Genomic DNA, 12,875 nt, shown 5'->3' on the forward strand with positions numbered 1-12,875 from the left:
AATCAGGGAAATGGCTAACACATGCTCCTCTCCCAGTGCTTTGGCAGAGGTATTACCTCACCAGCTCCTTTCTCACTCCCTTCTTCATTCTCTCAAGCCCCTAAATTTACCCCCTCCCTCATCAATCCAGCACACTCCTGCTTCTGAAACCCCTACACCCCCCTCCCCTCCACTCCCCTCTCCTGCCGGCCCGTCACTGTGCTGTCTCACATCACTCACACAAAGACATGCTGTCTGCTTTTGGCAACACAAGCTGTCTGACTTGCTCATGTACTTTTGAGAGGGGAAAAAACAGAGGGGGGAAAAGCTCCTTTAAATTATAGCTGCTGTAAAATATATTCCAAAACGATTTTTGTCACGGAATGCCACTCTGGCTGTGATTGATGTTGAAGTGGGCGCACCGCATGCTCCAGACAGCCCAGTGAAAAGCTCTGCTTAAGTTAGCGCCCCTAGCCCCACGCACACTTTGGTTTGACAAGAATGGTTTGGTCATTTCATTTCAAACACAGCGTCTGACCTTGACGTTTTTATATGTTGTTCAAATAACTCTGAGAGAGTTGAAAAACCAGATTTCCCTCTTTAAGTACGCATTAAATATTCGGCCAACATCACGCTACTTTCCTTTCCAGCTGACGGACAAAATTTACCTTTGTTCACACCCAACTGCGCATAGGATCCAAAAGAACATAACACAACTCAGGGCCGGGCAGAGGAGAAGTACTGTTTAACAGAAACGTTGCTGCACTCTTACAAACACTCTAATTTTCCTTGCTGCATACCTTATCGTATCCAACACATAATCAGTCTTTGGAAGCCACTTTGAGGCTTTTTTAAGCTAGCAAATGAAGCACTGGCAATTGTGGTTAGCATGCGATTATTGGTATCATTATTATCATCGCTATTATTATTACTGCTGGCTTCGCACATAGCAACAGTGCTCTGAGTCATTAGGGCTGGAGTTGGGCAAGAGGGCTTTGCCCTGCACCACAGCCAGGTGCCAGCACAGTTCACTTGTTCTCTCACCTTGCCAGGCTGTTTCACCCAGGCTTAGCAGCACTATTTGTGCAGCTCTCTTGTACACCGTTGGTTTTCACAGTAGGGGAGGTGGTAGAGAGGTTAACGGCTGGGATGCAAGCCAAGGAGCTAAAAGGTGCTGGTCAAGTTATAAATAACACACAATATCCTTTGTGTTTTAGTGTTTTGTGGAAAATTGACACAATACCCAACATAAGTATGATGATTTATTAAGTGATTATTTAACACTGTAGCAAATGTGTGAAATTCTCTGTACTAGGACTTTGATCAGATGTAGCCAGCCAACAAAAATTGGATAACAGCGGAGAACAGCAGAAAAGCTTTTATTCTCTGAACTCTGAGGACTAAGAAATAGTGATTAACAGATGAGCGTATTCATTTTGCCAGTGCGAATCAAGTAAGCTTCTGAAAAAATTATGATCAAAACACCTCTCAGATCACAATCATCTCTAAATGCTACTTCCTCCATAAGGCGAAGGATAAGCTTTAGCAAAACTCCTCAAAACAAACCTGCAGTAAGAACAGCAGTGGCAGTAAATTAGCCAGTATTATTGGGCTTAGAAAGTGTAACTGAGGAGGTAACTTATAATGTAAAGGTCTGCACAAGGGCAGGTATTGCTGGGTGGGCCAGGCTTGGACAATTATTGGCTGCTCAAAGAAGCGGACAGGCAAGCGGGTCAGTAATTATTACATGCTGCATACATATAATGAAGCTATATAACCCCCACTGAGTAAGTTACATATAAAATCCAATTGCTTTTTTCATGGAAAATTGTTTTGCCCGTAAATTTAGCTTATCATATAAGAAAAAATATACAAACAAAACTGCTTCATTGTGCTGCTGTGCACTTGGCTGTTGACAGTGACGCCATGCAATGCAGCACTCACTGTGTAAGGCCATGTGCCATTTCTCATGGTTTTGTTTAGCTTATAAATACACAAAACATTTTCTTATATTTTCCAAAATTCAAATGCAGAGGCTTGCAAAGGCATGCTCTATGCCAGCTGTGCGGATCACAAAGGTTAAACCAGTGCAAGTGAGGATGAGGACCATAGCCCAAGATAGAGAGTGCAAGTGGGCATGATGTGTGGTCGAAGCAGGCGGGTGCCGGCAAGAACAGGCACTAGGATTTGCAGGTGCAGGCAGACATGTTATGTGGTTAAGGCATATGTGGGCATTAATAATCAAGCCTGTGTAGACCTCTAGTATGTCTGACACACGCTATCCTGATCATTTGTGTGTTTTTATTTTATTCCTGCATCTGAAAAAGTTTGGATCAAACTTTGAGGAAGATCTCACTCACACCTCAGTGTCAAGTGTATCAACAAGCAGATTTATACCCGCTCTAAGGTAAGGTAAGCAAAACCAAAACACTAAACAGCGCTCACATTTGCAGTTAAAATATTGTGTGTAATGAAAAAATGATGCCATTCTCTTTGTTTCATTAAAGTTTGTCAAAAGACCTTGTGCAAAAGATGATGAGTACCCTTTAGCACACAAGATCGCTCTGATTAGCCCCTGTGTCAACTTTAACGTTAGGTCATTTGAAGGTGTAGCATCCATTTCTGAACCTCCTGCTTACTGGATATTAGACTAAACAATTTCCCTGGTTTGATTAATGTAACACGGATTCTAGAATACTCATTTTGTCCACTTTAACTGGCCAGCAAGCATATTTTGCTCTCAAATATGTATGTCAAATACTGTGCAGTGAACATATTGTAAAGCTATTTCTTTTTGAATTAAAAAGGTTTCTGCTCATTTGTCTACTTCTAGAGGCAGGATTTCTGAGAATTTTGCCAACGGACAATTCTCAACAGACTCTATGCATTTCTTGGATGGAGTGAAGATCAGCACAGTACTAACAAGTTATGTTTGTATGTAAAGTTGTGTCATTAAATATGGCATCATTTCAGTTTCTCATAGCAAAATCTGTATTATAATTTTAAACTGAATGTGTACTGTTTGCGGTTCAAATGGATGGACAACGAGTAATAACTGTATTTGTAAATGTTTTAAAGCATTCAAACGAGACGACCTGTCACCACATGCTTAGGTGCCATCAAATTAGTCCACCTCCAAAACATAGTGGGTATAAAGACAACAGTGCATTGGAGACAGGACGTAAGAAAACCCTTAGTCACTTTGGTTAATGGGTTATTAAGTGAATTGATTATGGCACACAGCACATGCTTCCATTTGCAAAGGACTTAATGTGATGTAAACGCAGGATAAGGTTCTGTCACTTTTGACTTATGAGGTGGAGAGAGAGCAGTCTAACTGCTACTGGGCCACTGCAGACACAAACCTCCCTCTGCATTCCTCCTCCTGAACAATTCTATTTCTGTCTGGTATACAGCCAGACAGTAGACACTTCCACAGATCAAATCTATCATAATGCTATAAAAAGCCAAAAACACTCTTATCATAAACTAAAAATGCAGGGACACTTTATCAGATCTTTGGCCTCAGACTTGTAAAAATAAAACTCTGTAATTTATAGACAGGTAATAGCAGAATAAAATAATGCATATTTGAGCCCTGTATACTACATGTCCCTGAACTCATAGCCCATGACAAAATAAATAGGCCTAAATCATTTTTATATGAGCGTACCTTTGTGACGGAACACGCTTGCCAGGTCACGGTTCCAAGGCTTTTTTATTTATGGGGGGAAAATTACCGTCTTAAAAGACATCACGCGCCAGAAAAATTACAGCAGGAAAGCCTCCAGGATCGTCATCATCCTCAATGAGCGGAATGACGCTGTAGTAGAGGCCAACACACTGTACATGACAAACGATTTAAAGGGCTGTCAGCTCAAACTCGGACTATTACAGCACGAGTGGCAAAAGCGTGCATTCCGCTGCTCCCACAGCCCATTCCCTGCGCTAATGGCAGTGCTGCTTTGACTAACACATCACTGCTGTCCATAAAATCAACACTTTACTTCATCTTTTGTTAACAGTGGGTTTGAAAGAGAAAACACATTCCACTGGCAAACAGTCATCATGCAAGATCAGAGCTCACAGACAGAGTGTAAAAAAAAAAAAAAAAAAAAAAAAAAAAAAAAAAAAAAAAAACTTTTGCATTTTGTTCAAATAATCACTTCTAGTGGTCCTCAGCGAGGAGGGATGAGGCATGGCAGAATTCAGCGGTGGAAAAAGTGAGTGCTAGATGTGAACAAATGAGACGTCTCGTAAAGAGTCGGCAAATGTGATTGCACATCCTCTGTGCGTGTAGCCCTCCTGCTCTGCAGCACGGGGCCACTCTCACAGCAAGAGTGAAGCCCTGTCTGGTCAATCTGCAGCCAATTACAGCCCTCAAAATCACCTGAGTCCATCTACTCTAATAACACATGTTCCATGCGGTAAGGAGACCTCGCTGACCACACAATGAATGTTCCATTCTCGGGTGCTTCTGTAATATGTGAGTAGTTGCTATATAAAATGGGATATGTTTCATTCATTTTAAACATCTGCAGTTCAAGCTATATCAAACCTTAAACGACAGGTATGATGTTCTTTGGGCATTTTACCTTTTAAACTCAGTAAATGAAACGCATGCACGATTGGACTGAGGTCAGGTGATTGACTTGGCCATTGCAGAACTTTCTACTTCTTTGCCTTAAAAAAGTCCTTGATTGTTTTTGCAGAATGCTTGGTGTCATTGTCCATCTGCACTGTGACGAGCTCTCCAGTGAGTTTTGACACATTTGGCTGAATCTCAGCACAAAACATACACTTCAGAATTCATCTTACTGCTTTTATCAACAGCAATACCATCAACAAATACAACCCCATTTCCAAAAAAGTTTGACGAGATGCTCTGAATAATATAAATACAAACAAAATGCAATGCTGTGCAAATCATTTAAACCCTATGTTTCACTGAAAATAATTAAAAGATTCAGAGAATCTGGAGAAATGTCTGTATACAAGGGACAAGGCCAAAAACCAGTATATGCTGGCCGTGATCTTTGGGCCCTCAGGTGGCACTGCATTAAAACAGACATGATTCTGTAGTGGAAATCACTGCATGTGCTCAGGAACACTGAAAAACACTGCCTATGAAAACAGTTTGTCAATGCATCAAAACTTTAAAATGCAAACAAGAAACTAGATGTAAACAGGATGCAGAAGCGCTGCCACCTTCTGTGGGTCAGACGAATCAACATTTGAAATTATTCTTGGCAATCATGGACGATGCGTCCTCTGGGCTAAAGACCACTCAGCTTGTTATCAGTGCACAGTTCAAAAGCCAGTTTTCATGATGGTATGGGGTACATTAGTGTGCATGGTATGGGTAGTGTGCACATCTGTGAAGGCACCATTAATGCATGATATGCACCATTAATGAATGATATATACATATTTTGGCAATATATGCTGCCATCCAGGTGACGTCTTTTTCAGGGAAGGCCTAATTTATTTCAGCAAGATGATGTCAAACCACATTTTGCATATATTATAACAGCAGGATGCCGTATTAAGAGTCTAGGCACTAAACTGACCTACCTGCAGTCGAGAGCGTAATGAAATGAAAAATACAATAAAGGAGACCCTGAACTGTTGAGGAGCTGAAATCCTATATCAAACAAGAACAAGAAAACATTTCACTTTCAAAACAACAGAAATTAGTCTCCTCAGTTCCCAAGCGCTTACAGAGTGTTGTTAAAAGAAGGAGTCTTCAAACGCAGTGGTAAACATGCCCTCATCCCAGTTATTTTGGAACATGTTGTTGGCACCAAATTCAAAATGGGCCTATATTTTTCAAAAGACAATAACATTTCTCAGTTTCAATGTTTATATTGTCTTTGTAGTATTTTCAAACTTTAAAAATATGGTTTAAATGATTTGCATATCATGGCATCCTGTTTTTATTTACATTCTGCACAGCGTCCCAACTTTTTTGGAAATGGGGCTGTATAAAGGGGCTGTTCATAGGCAGCCATACATGCCCACACTATAACACTACCTCCACCATGCTTGACAGATGAGAGACAGATCTCATGGTCTAAACTCTAATCTGGTGACCAAGAACACAATTCTTCTGTTATCTACCACAGTTGTTTTCTTTTGGTGTTTCTAGGCACACCAGTGTGTACATTCTTTCTTAAAATGTACTAAATAGTAAACCTAATGTTTTATACGCAGTGTAAAAAACATTAAATGAAGACCCACTGATTGAAAAATGCCTAACGTTAAAAAAATAAAGTAAAAGACAAGATAAAAAACGTATTTGGTTATAGAAATGATACCTTCAGCTTCTTTTAAAACCATAAATGGCAATGATAATTAGATTAAGAGACAATTATTAGTCTCACAATGGGGAAATTTCACCTCGCATTTCACCCATCCATGCAGTGAAACACCACATACACACTAGTGAAGACACACACTAGGAGGTAGTGAGCACACTTGCCCTGAGCGGTGGGAAGCCCTAGCAGCAGTCGGTGCTCCACAGCACCTCAGTCATGTACTGTCAGCTCAGGCTGGTTCCCTAACCTCCCACCCACGACTGCCCCCTAAGAGTTATTACGAGTTACTGAGTTAAGAGTTACATAAGAGTTACAGCCCCCATAAGAATTTTTACAGCCCTTTGTAATATTGTGTTTTAAAACTCATGCAACAAGCTATAGCACATTTATAAATGTGGTATTATATGTTTACAAAACTTACAGTTGCATTACAAATAGGGTACAACGGCAGTGATAAATTGTATACCCACTTGACTACGTTCTCCATGCTCATGGAACATTTCCAGATGGCTCCAGTGACAGCTGCAAGCAGCTGCTTGTTGTCAGCCTCATTGAGCAGAACAACGAGGGGCTGCAGACCCTCATACTGCCGGACCAGGTCACGTGTCCGCTTATCCTCCGCACACTGCCACACATTAACAGAAGCACCTCTAAATCACCATGAAGCTGAAGTGACAGGCATGTACCTGATGTTTCTTTAAATCTTTTCCAGTTCAAATAAAGTCAGAAAGAAGGAACCTGCAGCTGCAAAAGCACTTTAGCTGTCTCTGAAAGGACACTGATCATGCCAGGTGTCTGCAAAATTACCTTAAAGATGGCACTTGCACAGTGCATCTGAAGCTCCTGGTTGTCACAGTTAAGATTCTTCACCAGGTCCTCAATCATGCCCTCTGTCTGTATGGCAATTCTGTAACTCCTCTGCCAAACCAAATAAAAAGAAATACCTCAAAGTCTTTTGTGTAAGATGATCTCATTGTGTGCACAGCTCAGTTTTTGTCAAAATATATACATTTACAATGTCATTTATATCAGATAACTTTAAAGTTTGTTTGTGAATGAAAATTCACACTATTAGGATAAATTGGGTGTTGTTTTGTTGTTGTGAAATCTAATGTTAGCAATGCAGACAAAATAGTAGCCATTTCCACCTTCCTAGTTTTGATTAGCTACAGCAACATAGTCCAGTTTCATTGTGCAGCATTTTAAACTGCAAATCCAACAATATGTAACAAATCCAAACTTTAACCTAAAGCCATTAGGTGAAATGTGATTTTTGTCAACATTGTATAAAGCTCCCATCTTTTGAATAGTTGCAACAAATTTATTTGCGGGCAGAGCATGGCTAGGTTAACTGATACTTTATATAGTGGTAATGGAATAGTCCAATGTTTTGTGTCCAAAAAAGTTTTTAAAATTAAAATTAAATTAATTAAAAGATTGCAAGTGTTCTCTTTATTTATCAGGCTTTTACAATAGAATAAAATAATAGCACAACTTTTGAAGAACATAGTGTCACTGCTTCAGCTGTATATCAAAAGGCAATTCTATCTCATTCTGTGAATTATGAAACATGGTTTAAAAATGTCTGAAAACTGTCTGTTTCTTTTTTTAGAAAACCTTGGACTACTCTTTTAGTATTTTGAATTACATTGATTTTCATTCTTTAATTTACTCTTGTGAGTCATGTCCAGATAAGATTAACATCACAAAGTGTAAATGTTGACAGAGATCTAAAGTCAGAGCACTACCTCAGAGGCACACTCCTGCAGCGTGCCCACTACAGGGATGAGCATGTTCTTTTGGGGGGATTTCAGCAGGCGGGCTAGCAGGGGGATACCACCGGCCTTGCGGATGGCCTCTTTATTCCTGGTGCTCTTGCTGCAGCTCCACAGTGCCAGAGCTCCACAGCAGGCCACTTCCACGTCTTTCTCCTGCTCCGTGCTCAGCATGGCCGAGTCAGGCACGCAATCTAGCAGCTCCACCTGCCATAGACAAACCATAATGACTCTGTCATCCCAATGTGGTCCTGTGGTACTTTACACCATCATGCTTTATTTGGATTTCATAGAGCTGTACTTTCTTCAATAATCTCCATTACCGGTAAAATCTCCATTACTGGTAAAACAAATTAACCCACACCTAGACTTAATCATTGTCATTGGATGACCTTAATTAGCTGTTGAATGAGGAAACTTGTTATTTAGCTGAGTCAATTCATTCTGACTAGAGGAGATCTCTATAAAAAGAATGGAAACTGCCATTAGAGGCATGCCAGACGTTAGTGGTGACAGCGCATCGCAATGAAGTGATTCAAAGCATGGTGGCCATTCATAAGATGCAGATCCACATGTGCTTTAAAAAGGACACTTAGGGCCATAGCACACTGACTCAGTATTCCCCAACAAACAATGTGGTGCCCGAAAGGGATCCCCCTATATCTGTTTTAGGGCACTGTTATGTTAGCCATAGTTCTCTTGGTGTCTGAATTGTAAAAAGATGATTTTGAGGGCACTAACATTTCCAACAATGCATTTTTAATACATAGTTGAGATTATAGATCACCATATCTGTTAAAGGTGTACTAAAATGGAAGACTAGAATAAGGATGCCCAATCCTGGTTGGCACTGTGCTTGGTAGATCTTCAGGACCAGGGCTCCCCTGCTCTAGAACCTCCTAAGAATCACACACATGTATGACACCTTAACCCAGCATATGAATTTGTTGGAGACTGTGAGAGCAGTCTGGCTTGTAGCTACAGTAGGAATTCTGGCTACCATTAGTAGCATATTTGAAGGCCGTAGTGCACGAGCAGCAAGTGTAGCATAATTTGTAATGACTGTACTAAACTGTACCAGGTACTCATGTAGTGATGCACGTAGTACATGTATACCAGTTTTCATTCAGGTATACAAATATCAATTCATAGGAAATAGTGACTTGTTGATTTGTTATGTGACTTAAAACAGAATTATTAACCTCTAATTTTGTGTGTACTGCTGTGTATATGCATTCACCGGCCACTCTATTAGGTACACCTGTTCAGTTGCTTGTTAACACAAATAGCTATTCAGCCAATCACATGGCCGCAACTCAGTGCATTTAGGCATGTAGAGGTGGTCAAGACAACTTGCTGAAGTGCAAACCAAGCATCAGAATGGGGGAAGGAGGGTGATTTAAGTGACTTTGAACGTGGCGTGGTTGTTGGTAACAGATGGGCTGGTCTGAGTATTTCAGAAACTGCTGATCTACTGGGACGCACAACCATCTCTAGGGTTTACAGAGAACGGTCCAAAAAAAGAGAAAATATCCAGTGAGCAGCAGTTGTGTGGACGAAAATGCCTTGTTGATGTGAGAGGTCAGAAGAGATGATAGAAAGGCAACAGTAACTCAAATAACCAACCAAAATCTCTGAGGAATGTTTCCAACACCTTGTTGAAAGAATGCCATGAAGAAATCCAGGTAACAGAAAGAAAGAGCTTGATTGTTTTAGGGATGCCCAAATAAAGTAATTTCTTTATTTAGTATTCAGAAGCTTTGCCTTTTCTTAAACCTGTAGACAACCAAATAATTCTAGAACTCTCCTGTTTCCTGACAATTCAGAACTGGAGGTTTATTTATTGCTGTTTAAAACAAACTATTTTGTCATAAAATCAGGAGACAATGGCAATTACTTAACAATGGATGTGATATTAGACTAAAAAAGAAGATTTCTTACTCAGTTAACATTAGCTAAAGGCTGAACACAGCCACATTACAATATGCTTTGAAAGTCCTGACGCACTAGTCATTTACAGACTGAGGAGCTGAGAGAAAACCAGATAGCAGGCTATATGCGTGTATGTGATTCCTATAACATATGAAAGTATATAAATCTACACAAATGTGGTACAAAACAGTAAAATAACTTGACAAGTTCTCGAGTAGAATTTTAAGATATAGACTGGACTGCAACTTTACACTTTAGGAGGCTCTTAAGAGGCTCTTAAGCATATTAAATTAAATTTATTGTATTTTAACTTCTCAAAAGCTAAATCTAAAGCTCTGTTTCAGACTTTTTTTACTCTGTTAAAACTGGATGCTTAAAGTTTCCTTTTCTGTGACGCAATACAGGCAACAGTGTACTACAGCATTACACACATGCGGTTCAGAGGTGGTCTGATTCTTTAAGTGGAACTAATCTGTGATGGCTACACCGACTACGTCCGAGTCAGGACCCGTGTAAATATACAGAGCAGCGAAACCCATGGGCTCTAATCATACCAAGCGTCACTCTGTCAATAAACACACCCGCCAGGCCAAGGGGCAGCATGATATTTAATCTGTTTTTACCTGAACTACATAGCCTTTGATGTAGGGTTATAAAATGAGAGGGGCAACGAGAGAGAGAGGGGAGGGGGTATGCAGAAACAGGTGGGTAAGGTCTGTGCCACTGAAGTTCGTCTGTATATGTCTGGTTGGAGTGAAAGGAGGAGTAAGACATTTATTTGTGGGTGGCTCTGTATTTGATTCCCAACAATAAGCATAAGCACTGTTTAGAGTCTATGAATTAGAGCTTATGCATGCTTATGTACACACATGTGCACACATCAATCACTGTCACTCACCAGTCTCTTGATGCCACCGTACTGACGCACGGTCCGGCGGGCTCTTCTAAACTTGGCCACGTTGGCAATAGTCTCTGCAGCCAGGCATTTGAGTTCTTTGTCTGGGGAGTCCAGGATAGACACCATGGTCTGCAGACCCCCCAGGTTGGCGATGGCTCGCCGAATTTGAGAGCTGCGACTGATCTCCTTCATAATCTTCAGAGAACCAATCTGTCAGAGACGTTGAGATAACAGCAGCAAGTTACACTGAGAACAAACTGTTCTATAAAAATTTAAAGAGAAATTTGTTGTGCATGCAAATTGTATACAACTGTACACAATGGTATTTTATTCTATGCCATTTTGTCTATGGCCTGCTGCATTATAAAAAAAAAATCTTACCAACAATTATTTAACCGTTTAACATTTACCTTATTTTAGTGATTCAGTCGTTCAGGACAAATTTCAAAAATTAACAACAAAAAATGTATTTGGAGAACAGTCTCAAAATCTTGTATAGTTGTATGAATTTAAAGAAAATGTTTGCTTGAATTTTCTTATGGAAATACACAGTACAGCACAAAAGTTCCCAAAAAAGTTCAGTCTTAGAACATATTCAATGATGTTGAGGTCTGGACTCTGGGGTGGTCAGTCCATTGTTTTGTGAACACTGGCAGCTTCTCTGCTTGGCTTGCAAATATTCTTCTTTATTGTCCATTTCTTTTTCTCAGCAACAGCTAACATCCTTTCAGACCCATAATGCTGAGCTGTAAAGCTGAAAGCTATAATTACTGTTTAATTTGAAGGTGACAGTTTTGTTATTCTACCAGGCCTTGTAAGACTGTTAGGAGTCCAACTTCTCCAAGATCTTTTAATACCTCTAATTCAGAAACTTAATTTTTTCCACTTTCCTGCTCCACTTTCCCCTTCCTTACACAAACCATTATTATATCTCCTCAAAAATAGCTCCTGGAAAAAGAGATACCTACTTGAAATTAAATAAATGAAGGACTTTTGACCTGCACTATATGATATGACCTGCCAGGTCACATGTGAGCTGGAGTGGAGTAATCCAGGTGCAACGTTTTATTTGTCATAACCTCATCATTGCACTAGTGTATCCTACAGCTGTTGTAAACACCATCAAATCTATAGTTAGTTCTAGCTTTGGGTTTTCAAAATCAGGTTGTGAAAGTACTCACTTTACATTTGACCTCGTCAGTGTCCAGCAGGTTAATGAGCACCTCCAGCCCCCCCACGTCTCTGATGGCAAGCTGACACGTCTCCTGAGCCAGGTTAAAATCTCTCATACAGCAGAGAGCGATCACTGTGGCAGTCTGATTACCTCCCTGAAAGCATATGCAAACATATATTTGTAGTTCATGCATAATCCAAAAAATTTAATATTTAACAAAATGTGCTGAAAAAGTAATGGTGGAAAATGACGTCCTTCTGCATTCTAAGGTTAGAAAGAAATTTAAGGTTAGGTGCAGTCCTATTAGCATACTGCTATACTAATATATAGACCAACAGAACTTCCATAAAGACTAATATACAGGAGTGTGTGTGTTCGTAAGCGTTTAGAATTCTGCTCATAAACATTTTGAGGGGGAGATCATTTAAGACAGTTGATAGTTAAGACTCCTGCTGTGGCTGGGAACTGTAGACAATGACCTAACTTAGCAATTAAGAGAAACAAGCACAGAAAGATTGTGTAGAGTAATGAATTTGACTCAGACTGAACTCTGTTTTGACAGTTGCTATACACACAGATACACACACAGTTGCTTTAAATTGGTTACCCATCTGAAAACTGAGTAAGTACTGCAAACCAAACATGTGGCATCAGTTGGATGGGGCTTCTGAGGAGACAGTTCTCAGAGAATGTGGTGGTTTTGATGTTTCATGTATGTGTATTAAAATATACAGTATCTAAAGTAAGGACACTGCAAGTATGTGATAGGGTTGAATATCAACATGCAGACTTTGGAAATA

At 40.0% G+C, this 12,875-nt stretch overlaps 1 protein-coding gene across 2 annotated transcripts in view; it reads right to left on the reverse strand.

Moving 5' to 3' along the window:
- Positions 1 to 12,875, reverse strand: part of odad2 (outer dynein arm docking complex subunit 2) — a 97,126-nt gene that overhangs the window by 41,533 nt on the left and 42,718 nt on the right. For both annotated transcript variants that reach the window (XM_037544426.1, XM_017700878.2), the window contains exons 11-15: positions 12,083 to 12,229; positions 10,902 to 11,111; positions 8,045 to 8,278; positions 7,104 to 7,214; positions 6,767 to 6,921 (exon numbers count right to left, since the gene is read on the reverse strand). In XM_037544426.1, coding sequence (XP_037400323.1) covers positions 6,767 to 6,921; positions 7,104 to 7,214; positions 8,045 to 8,278; positions 10,902 to 11,111; positions 12,083 to 12,229 — 857 coding nt within the window. The remainder of the gene's footprint in view (positions 1 to 6,766; positions 6,922 to 7,103; positions 7,215 to 8,044; positions 8,279 to 10,901; positions 11,112 to 12,082; positions 12,230 to 12,875) is intronic.

The sequence above is a fragment of the Pygocentrus nattereri genome, chromosome 13 (genome assembly GCF_015220715.1).
Source record: "Pygocentrus nattereri isolate fPygNat1 chromosome 13, fPygNat1.pri, whole genome shotgun sequence".
Lineage (NCBI taxonomy): Eukaryota > Metazoa > Chordata > Actinopteri > Characiformes > Serrasalmidae > Pygocentrus > Pygocentrus nattereri.